This window comes from Mytilus galloprovincialis, chromosome 11 (assembly GCF_965363235.1).
Source record: "Mytilus galloprovincialis chromosome 11, xbMytGall1.hap1.1, whole genome shotgun sequence".
In the NCBI taxonomy this organism is placed as follows: Eukaryota; Metazoa; Mollusca; class Bivalvia; order Mytilida; family Mytilidae; genus Mytilus; species Mytilus galloprovincialis.
This window is the reverse complement of record NC_134848.1, coordinates 17,191,728-17,202,716: the sequence shown is the minus strand read 5'-3', so window position 1 is coordinate 17,202,716 and position 10,989 is coordinate 17,191,728. Positions and strand designations below refer to the sequence as shown.

Sequence of the window (10,989 nt, the reverse complement as noted above, 5' to 3'; positions counted from 1 at the left end):
CAAATCTTGCTTTTCTGTCACAATTTTATACTTAAACTAAGGAAATCAGAAATGTTTACTTTTGACCAAAAACTGTTTAAAAGGTTAGGACCATTACCCCCAAAATCAATCCTTACCTTTCTTTTGTAGTACAATTTAATAGAGATCTGTATACTTATTCTCTACCTATTGTCTAAAAACCAAATTTGTTTGGAGAACGATGACGTCACAATTTATAATAATACGGCCACAAGATTTCGCATCCATATAAAAAGGAAAGAATCACTAAACGAAAAAGAGAGGCGAAAGATACCAAAGGGACATACAAACTCATAATTTAAGCCTGTAATTCAGTGGTTGTCGTTTGTTTATGTGTTCATTTAATTAACATAAATAAGGCTGTTAGTTTTCTCGTTGGAGTTGTTTTACATTGTCTTATCGGGGCCTTTTAAAGCCGACTATGCGGTATGGGCTTTGCTCATTGTTGAAGCCCGTACGGTGACCTATAGTTGTTAATGTCTGTGTCATTTTGGTCTTTTGTGGATAGATGTCTCATTGGCAATCATACCACATCTTCTTTTTTATATCATAAGTCAACAAAAAAAGAATGCCATTGGTAAAAAAAAAAAAAACTAAAAAACAAACAAGTACAGAAAAAACAACAGAGAAAACTAAAGACTGAGCAACAAGATATCCATCAAATATCTCAGCTGTTCCAGAAGGGTAGGCAGATTTTGCTCCACTAAGAGAATAACTAGGTATTACATTCACATTATTTATTCAAAACAAAGTATAAAATCTGAGCAAGGTTTCCTCATCTGTTAAAGTTATATCACATATTCATACAATTTAGTCAAGTTTGTGATAACATGTATATTTATTGCTACATCTGTCTGTGTGATGTTTCTTCCAAGTCAATAAAAATAGATTCGATTCTATCTATAGCCTCTTGTAATATAGAATAGCCCTACAATATACAAATTTAGAAAAAATCAATAAATATATACCGGTAGAAAGTATCTTAAAACAATCATAAAGATCTTTCCATCAAAACAATGTATTTTGATATGAAAGTTGTGAAACTAAGTTTAAAATGTCATTTCAATCATCAAATGATAGCTTCTAGTACGCTGATTCCAAAAATATTTGGTTTCCATACATTTTTTTTAAATAAGGGAGATAATTTGTTACTTCCGGTTTGAAAAATGTTACTTACGATTATATTTGAATATTTACTTGACACTGATTCCAAAAATAATAAAGTACAAAAAATAGCTACTTCCGGTTTACAAAAGGTCACTTCCGGTTGTTTCTTTCAAGGTTAAATGGTTTGATACCTTTTTCCAAAAGTTTCATAGCTTTATCATGTATACATATAAAATAAAAGCAAAGGTCAAAATCTAGAACGTCAAATTAAGCTATGACCTTGAGATCAATTTCAAGGTCATGAACTAAGGACCTCAAATCAAAAGACCATAGGTCTTAATTATATTTGGTTAATGACTTATATCACCAAACACGTCTTTTTAAATACAAGAGGGGAGAAAACTCCCTTTTACGTTCAAGGTGCCCTTGCAATAAAAATTTATGTGTTATGACATGTCGCAACTAACAATTTAGTAAAAATAATTTGTTGATATCTTATACGGTCTTTGGATATAAGTGAAAATAAGCCAAATTCAAATATTAGAATATGACCTTGACCTTTGACCTTGACCTAATTTTCCTTTTTTTGGACCAAGGACCTCAAATCAAAAGATCCTAGGTCTCTATCACTTATGGTTTATAAGATAGAAATGCATATCACTTATATCAGATGCATAAGGGGAAATAACTCATATGGAGCGGTCATATTGCTTCGGTCAAAATAGGACAAATCATGCAAAGGATATAACGAGCAATTTTGTAAAATAAATTTGTCGTTATCTTTTATGGTTGCGAAGGAGTTGTGAGCACAAGGAAAACAGTGTTTGGGGAGATAACTCCTACAAAGAAAAGTATTCGGTTACGCAGGGTAAATTTCAAAAGCGCATAAACTGTTCGATATTATATACCAAATATCAAAGCGACATATTGCGAAACAAATGTTTATCGCAAGAACAAAATTAGGTGGAAGAAAAAAAAAAAATAATCAGAAGAAAAACAATAGGTCTTTCCACAGAAAAGTGGAAAGACCTAATTAAAAATCCAAATACTTTTCTTTAAGGAAAAGTCACTTTTATTTACCAAGATTGCACTAATCCAAATAATTATGACGTCTTGAAAGGCTATTATATTATTTTTTTCTTTGACTCTTTACATTGATAGGAAGGCGTCAAAGCAAAAATTTAAAATAGCCTTCCTAAACGTCATAGTTGTTTGGACTAAGATTGAACATGCTGAAATGTTTCAATTGCTTTTTTTTATCATAATTGAATTTATGTTGAAAGTCTTACTGGAAGTTTTACACTTAAAATTATCATTGATCAATGTAAATGGTGTCAAAGTAAAAAGTATACATTTTTCATATACATGTCCTATAAATTCACCTTTCCAGTTAATTTCAATTATAAGTTTTCAATCTATACATATCGCTGTAAATTTACCTGCATGTATATATTTTCTCTGAAATTTAACATGCATGTAAAACTACAATGTACATTGTATAACCTTCCCTGTTAATCTACCTGCATGATTAACTTATCCCTGTAAATTTACCTGAAAGTATATTTTTTCTCTATTTTTGTACCAGCATAGGGGGTCTCATTGGGGGGTTCTAATCCCGCATCCCGCTTACTGTTTTGTCAGATTCCCATATCCTGCTAATACTATGTACTTCAGAAATTTTCATTTTTTTGTAATTTCCTGAATCCCGCCAGCCTTAACTTCCTGTTTTCACAGCACAATAATTTGACTTTCTCATGTTAGCTTACAAATAATCGGCAATCCCAAATCACGCTTAGACCCCAATGAGACCCACAAAATAGTTTATAATTTTCACTGTTAATTGACTTAACCTGAATGTATAACTTTTCCCTGTTAATTTACAGGCATGTTTAACTGTCCATGCAAATTTACCTGAATGTATAACTTTTCCCTGTTAATTAACATGTATGTAAATCTACCATGAACATTTACATGAATGTATAACTTTTCCCTGTTAATTAACATGTATGTAAATCTACCATGAACATTTAAATGAATGTATAACCATCCCTGCAGGCATGTTTAACTTTCTCTTGTACATTTACTTGAATGTATAACTTTTCCCTGTACATTTACCTGAATGTATAACTTTACCATGTAAATTTACTTGAATGTATAACTGTTCCCTGTTAGTTTACAGGCATGTTTAACTTTCCCCTGTAAATTTAAATGCATGTTTAGGGTTCCATGTAAATTTACCTGAATGTATAACTTTTCCCTGTACATTTACTTGTAAATACCTATATGTAAATTTACCTGTATGTATAGTTTTTCTCTGTAACTTGACAGTTGTTTAGGTGATGCGGTTTCTAGAAGTGGACTAAAACTTTCCAATTCCAGGTGTTGGGGAGGGAGAGGGGTAGGTACAGGGAGTACATCTTTCTGGGGGGACCCAGCTCCCTTCTTTCTATTTCTCGATGCGGAAGAGGACATATGCTTGCCATGTGAGGGTGATAAGTTGTTCTTCTGATCATTCTAAAAAAAGACATAAATTTTGCACATAATCGCTATTTTACAAAATTTCCCTTTCATCTTACTGATTTATCTCTAGAAACTAGGGGGCATGTGCCATTGTCAATGTAAACAATAACATGGTCATAGGCAAAATATATAGCGATAAACAGATTAAAATTGGTCATCTCAACTTGATTGCTTTTCTCACTTTTGTCATACCGGCTCAGGCAAGAAAATCAATCTTGTTGAAATCCAAAGATAATCTATAATTATTGAGAATTTGGATAGGATTTACAGAAAAATGATATGCAAAAATATAAATGATAGACAATGATAGGCTAAAATATAAATAATAGATAAAATGGCATAAAAAATAAAGAATACAGAATTGTGCCAAGTCTATACAAACAATTCAAATTGCAATTTGCTAAAAAAAAATGTCAACAGTTTTTTTTTTAAATGATATGTTTATGCTGAGTATTGTCATTTCTTTTCAATGATTTTTAATTTTGTAGTTTTGACTTATGTAAAACCAGCCAAAAACATTGGAGTTTTGACATTCCCCCCCCCCCCCCCCCCATACAGATCAAAACTTTATTCTCAAACAAAAAAATGAAGTAAGATGCCATACTATTCAAAGAGGATTTTTTTTGTAAAAAGACCGTAATCTTCCTTAAACTTTACCTATCAATCATTGAAAAAGACAGCAAATAATGCTATTAATGCTTGAATTTATTATTGCAATTTTTGATAAAATGGACAAACATGTGAGATTAATTTTTTTAGATTTCAGATTCATGTAGCTCAGTCTTTATTTTTCTATATATATGTTATGTTTTGTGTACTTTTGTTTGTCTATTGGTCTTTTTCTTTTTTCTTTTTCTTCTATCGGGTTATCTGTTAATTTTTGACATTTGAGTTTGAATGTCCCTCTGGGCCCCTCCTTTGCATATAGACATTTGAGTTTGAATGTCCCTCTGGTATCTTTGGCCCCTCCTTTGCACATTCGACATTTGAGTTTGAATGTCCCTCTGGTATCTTTGGCCCCTCCTTTGCATATAGACATTTGAGTTTGAATGTCCCTCTGGTATCTTTGGCCCCTCCTTTGCATATTTGATAATCTATAATTATTGAGAATTTGGATAGGATTTACAGAAAAATGATATGCAAAAATATAAATGATAGACAATGATAGGCTAAAATATAAATAATAGATAAAATGGCATAAAAAATAAAGAATACAGAATTGTGCCAAGTCTATACAAACAATTCAAATTGCAATTTGCTAAAAAAAAATGTCAACAGTTTTTTTTTTTAAATGATATGTTTATGCTGAGTATTGTCATTTCTTTTCAATGATTTTTAATTTTGTAGTTTTGACTTATGTAAAACCAGCCAAAAACATTGGAGTTTTGACATTCCCCCCCCCCCCCATACAGATCAAAACTTTATTCTCAAACAAAAAAATGAAGTAAGATGCCATACTATTCAAAGAGGATTTTTTTTGTAAAAAGACCGTAATCTTCCTTAAACTTTACCTATCAATCATTGAAAAAGACAGCAAATAATGCTATTAATGCTTGAATTTATTATTGCAATTTTTGATAAAATGGACAAACATGTGAGATTAATTTTTTTAGATTTCAGATTCATGTAGCTCAGTCTTTATTTTTCTATATATATGTTATGTTTTGTGTACTTTTGTTTGTCTATTGGTCTTTTTCTTTTTTCTTTTTCTTCTATCGGGTTATCTGTTAATTTTCGACATTTGAGTTTGAATGTCCCTCTGGGCCCCTCCTTTGCATATAGACATTTGAGTTTGAATGTCCCTCTGGTATCTTTGGCCCCTCCTTTGCACATTCGACATTTGAGTTTGAATGTCCCTCTGGTATCTTTGGCCCCTCCTTTGCATATAGACATTTGAGTTTGAATGTCCCTCTGGTATCTTTGGCCCCTCCTTTGCATATTTGACATTTGAGTTTTAATGTCCCTCTGGTATCTTTGGCCCCTCCTTTGCATATAGATATATGTACCAAATATCAAAAGTTCTTATTATTGTGACACTCATCCAGGAGCATGATTAGGTCTGATTACACAGTTATTTTGTAGTGCATTTCTTTTAGACAATAAATGGAAATAAAAAAAAATCCCACCTGCGCTTTCTCAATAATATTTTTACAGTGTTATGCTACTTTTGGGACAAATTATATCAAAATTATAGAAAACTTCATCAGCTCTAACTCAAAATATGGACAATTTTATGTTCAGGGGGTCTTGAAATCTTTTGACAGCTTCCGAAATATTTATTTTTAACCTTTTTCAGCTGGACCAAATCACCACTTTACTTTAAAATTCATGAATCAAATTTTTTCACAGTATAATTTTATCCCCCTTCTTGCTATTTGAGGCATAAAACATGAAAAAATAAATTTGAAAGGGGTATAAAAAAGATTGGCAAGTAACACACTGTCCACACTAGGGACTATATTCGTGGACAACGAAAATCAAGGGATGATAACTGTATACTCGGACCATTAGCATTAGTAAAAACCTAGCAAAAGTTCCTGAATTTACAGTCACAATAACTTACCCCTTTCTTATTCTTTGGTGGGATAGAATTTCTCCTCTTGTTCTTTTTATCTAAAAATGACATTAAAAGAATAATCATAAGAGAGAAGCAATTAAAAGAAAAGAAAAACTTGCCAATCTAGTCAACTCTTTTGCCACTTCTAAGTTAAAAATTTATAACTCCATCAGTTTGTATCACTCTTGCTAACTCGTTTAAAGTCAGCATTCTTTTTTTGTGCAAAAGGGTTGAAATGTTCACCACATTTGTGCTTATATGTTTTTTTCAACCTACAAATAGTGTCATATCCTTTTTCTGATGGTTCACTGAGTCTTTCTTTTTTGTGACCCTTTACAGCTGGCTGTTCCGTGTGAGCCAAGACTCTGTGTTGATGCACGTACTTTGACCTTAAATGGTTCACTTTTACAAATTGTGACTTGGATGGAGAGTCGTCTCATTGACATTCATACCACATCACATATTACATACCTATTTTTTCTTCATTAGTTTCCTCTGGTTCCAGTGGAGTGACAGGAAAACCAGTTTTGTAGGTCATTATATAGGCTGAGTGGGTGAAACTTTCTATCATATCATGAAGCACTTGCTGGCTAAAATTGATGATGGCAAGCATTAACTCATATTTACTTACTTGTCACTTGCCAGGTTCTTTACATGCCTACTTCAAGAGCAGGCCTAGGTAATCTTGTAAAATAGTAATTGTTATTGTTTGCTGTCTCTTCATTTTTTTTTAATAGTTGTAGAATACATTGGGACTTTAATTTTCTCTTTCATGGTCCTGTTATAGCTTTCTACTTTATAGGTTTTGCTCAGTGTAAAAGGCCATATGACCAGATGGTCCAGAAATGATCTTTTTTACTAGTAAGAACCAATTCTTAAAATTGTAATCATGCGCATAAATATGAAGTGGTGACACATGTGCATCACAAAGCATAGCAGGTTCACAAAAAGCCTGATAACAAATTTCTGAAAGCTCTATATGTAGTCCTCAAAATATTTTTTTTAAGCCAGAAAGATTATTGTTAATGGTTTATTTCATTTATAGGGCCTTCTTGCGTTTCCATATTTTGTAACAATGTAAGTATCTTTATCTGAAGTATTTAAACCCAACAAGGGAGATAACTCTTATTTAAATTTAAAGGGAGACAATTATGACTTACCATATAAAATTATGCTGCAAGTTTAAGTTGTTGTATGGTACAAGATGTTTAAAAGACATGTCTGTCGTTAGAGCAGTGTATTCGTTTGTAAACTCAAGTTGTTTGTCATACTTCTGTTCTAAAATCTCCGTGTAATGATCATGATCTTCAGAAGGTAACTCCATTGAATCCAGCATACATATTGACTATAAAAAAAAATACAAGTTTTATGAATTTTAAGGTGGTACCCAACACGTTCACTAAAATTAATTTGGCTCGTTTAATTTTCAAAAAATTTTGACAATGTATTTACTTTGAACCTTTGATAAAAATATGAAAATTTCAAAACGTTTGAACCAACCATTTTATCAGAAAAATTACACTGGTTATATAGCAGTTTGACAAACTCCTATTTTGATGATTGAGAAGCTTAATATTCCCTTAACTATACAACGTAATTAAAACGTTTAGCTGATTTTACAGAGTTATCTCCCTGTAGTGTTAGGTAGCCACCTTAATGTTATAATAAAGATGGTTGCTCCTCTTGCTTTTGACTTTTTGTCAGACATTCAGAATCTTCTAGATTTATCCATGTAGTTCCAATAAATGTTTTTGTCTGTAATCACTTCTTTTCTTTTCATAATTTTTATAAAATATACACTGGAAGTTAAAAAAGCCATTTTTGAAAATCTTATGTTATTTTTTCATAGTTTTTGAAGGAAAATAAAGATGAACTGTATGACAATCTAGAGAGATTCAGTTCCAACCATATTTTCAATAGGTTTTTGTAAAAGCCATGATATTTTCAGTTTCTTCTAAACTTACAAGTTTTGAACGACTACTTGATATCTTATAACTCTTGTATACATATACATATTTTGGTAAGCACAACATTTGTTTAGAAAATAACCATCACTAGGAAAAAATTGAGAGTAAATTAAAATAATAATGTGTGCCTAAAGAACACAATGTGCAATTAGCCGTTTCAGAATCTAAAGGACTATGGGTAATTGCATTGTTCGTATCCCAAAATGAAAATAACGTCACGTCATTGGTTGAATTTCGATTGTTTAGGACGTTTTAAACCAATCACCACGCTTTGGTGTACACTTTTGAAAATATTACCCAGAATGCATTAGATTCTGAAACGGTGAATTCACATCAGACTTCTATTTTCATGAAGCTCCTAGTATGAATCAAACCCCCAATTTAAGGATGTTTGCACCACCAATTTTTGATTTTTTTGCCAGATTTTCCGAATCCTCTGGTTTTATCCATGTATTGCCATTAACAAATTTTGCACACTAACCCCTACTTTTCTTTTCATAATTTTATTACATAAAGTCCAAAAAGCCATATTTCAAAATCTTATAAAATCCTTTTTATTTTTTCATAGTTTTTGAACCGAAAAAGGTGTCAATGTAAAATGTATGAAAAATCTAGAGAGAATTATTTCCCGCCAAATTTTCAATGGCTTATATCTCGAAAACAAGCACACAGACCCTCCAATTCTTTCTGCTTTTATTGTTTCTTTATTTATAAACTATCAATTCATAACAGTCTTTTAAAAAGCTTGTTATTTTTAAACAGAGTAGTGAACATCCTTAACATATTCAAAAATGTCACTTCAATAGAACATGTTAATCAACCTTCACTTACCAAATTTAGTGAATAAGGAACTAGGGATGCGTTTATTATTTGTATTTTAAAGATAATATGCAAAAAAGTAATGCCTTTTTTACCCTCTCTGTCATGGTATTTGCCAAAAAATACTCTATCCGACTGGACGCTTATAACGTCACGATCATCAATGCATTTTGGAACTTTAACATGTGGTGTAATTAAACAGAAATAGCATGTTCTTGAGGGGAATTTGCCTTACAGCTCGCAAAATTTAACATTCTCTCGACTGGTATTTTTCGCAAATACCCCTCCTTAATATGATATATCTGTTTATAAATCTACCATATATTTTTTGTCTTCTAAACAGAATCTCAGATACCTGTGTTATGCTAGACTCCAAACAAAATAAATATTTTTACAGGTTTGTTTACACATTCACCTATTCAAAATATTTTATTTCAATAAGGGCTATTCCATTTAAATGTATTGGGATGGTAAGAAGAGAAGTTTAGTTAATATAATGTGGGTCATGGGTGTTTTTTCAGTATGTGTCCAATAACCTTATGTAAAATAATCTAAAAATATTCATTCTTGGTTGTAGGGATATTTTAAAAGTCCCTTTCTACCCTTCCACATACATTTAATGAACTAGCCCTAATTATGAATAAGCCAAAAATCTACCTGGGTCATATTGTGAACTGTAAAACTTTCCTCTGGTTTTGTTGTCATCAAATCGCAGTTACAAACAGTATCATATAATACCTCCATCTCTTGGAGTTTACCACTGTGGTAGAAAAGCTGAAACACACAATAACTCATTAACTAATTATAACTTGAACTGTCAGTGAACTTAGATTATCTCCCCTTGTATCATACAACACCTCCATCTCTTGGAGTTTACCACTGTGGTAAAAAAGCTGAAACAAAATAGTACATTAACTTATTATAACTTGAACTGTGAGTGAACTTTAATTATCTTCCCTTGTATTATACAAATCCTCCATCTCTTGGAGTTTACCACTGTGGTAGAAAAGCTGAAACACACAATAGCTCATTAACTAATTATAACTTGAACTGTGAGTGAACTTAGATTATCTCCCCTTGTATCATATAACACCTCCATCTCTTGAAGTTTACCACTGTGGTAGAAAAGCTGAAACACACAATAGTACATAAACTTATTATAACTTGAACTGTGAGTAAACTTAGATTATCTCCCCTTGTATCATATAACACCTCCATCTTTTGAAGTTTACCACTGTGGTAGAAAAGCTGAATACACACAATAACTCATTAACTAATTATAACTTGAACTGTCAGTGAACTTAGATTATCTCCCCTTGTATCATACAACACCTCCATCTCTTGGAGTTTACCACTGTGGTAAAAAAGCTGAAACACACAATAATACATTAACTAATTATAACTTGAACTGTGAGTGAACTTAGATTATCTCCCCTTGTATTATACAACTCCTCCACCTGTTGGAGTTTAGCGCTGTGGAAGAAAAGCTGAAACACACAATAGTTTATTAACTAATTATAGCTTGAACTGTGAGTGAACTTAGTTTATCTCCACTTGTATATATCATACAACACCTTCATCTCTTGGAGTTTACCACTGTGGTAGAAAAACTGAATCACACAATAGTACATTAACTAATTATAACTTGAACTGTGAGTGAACTTAGATTATCTCCCCTTGTATTATACCACTCCTCCACCTGTTGGAGTTTAGCGCTGTGGTAGAAAAGCTAAAACACACAATAGTTTATTAACTAATTATAGCTTGAACTGTGAGTGAACTTACAAAAGGAGATGCAATATTTTACATATATTTAAGAATATAACTTAGATTATCTCCCCTTGTATCATACACCACCTCCATCTCTTGGAGTTTAGCTCTGTGGAAGAAAAGCTGAAATACAGAATAGCTCATTAAATAATTATAACTTGAACTGTGAGTGAACTTAGATTATCTCCTGTTGTATCATACACCACCTCCATCTCTTGGTGTTTAGCTCTG

General features: G+C 31.9%; 1 protein-coding gene across 3 annotated transcripts in view; it reads right to left on the bottom strand.

Moving 5' to 3' along the window:
• Positions 1–740: 740 nt before the first annotated feature.
• LOC143051770 (MYCBP-associated protein-like) overlaps positions 741–10,989 on the bottom strand; it is a 47,267-nt gene continuing 37,018 nt past the window's right edge. For all 3 annotated transcript variants that reach the window (XM_076224691.1, XM_076224689.1, XM_076224690.1), the window contains exons 16-21: positions 9,646–9,762; positions 7,363–7,547; positions 6,674–6,792; positions 6,209–6,258; positions 3,421–3,639; positions 741–946 (exon numbers count right to left, since the gene is read on the bottom strand). In XM_076224691.1, the coding sequence (XP_076080806.1) occupies positions 863–946; positions 3,421–3,639; positions 6,209–6,258; positions 6,674–6,792; positions 7,363–7,547; positions 9,646–9,762 (774 nt within the window). In that variant the 3' untranslated portion in view covers positions 741–862. The remainder of the gene's footprint in view (positions 947–3,420; positions 3,640–6,208; positions 6,259–6,673; positions 6,793–7,362; positions 7,548–9,645; positions 9,763–10,989) is intronic.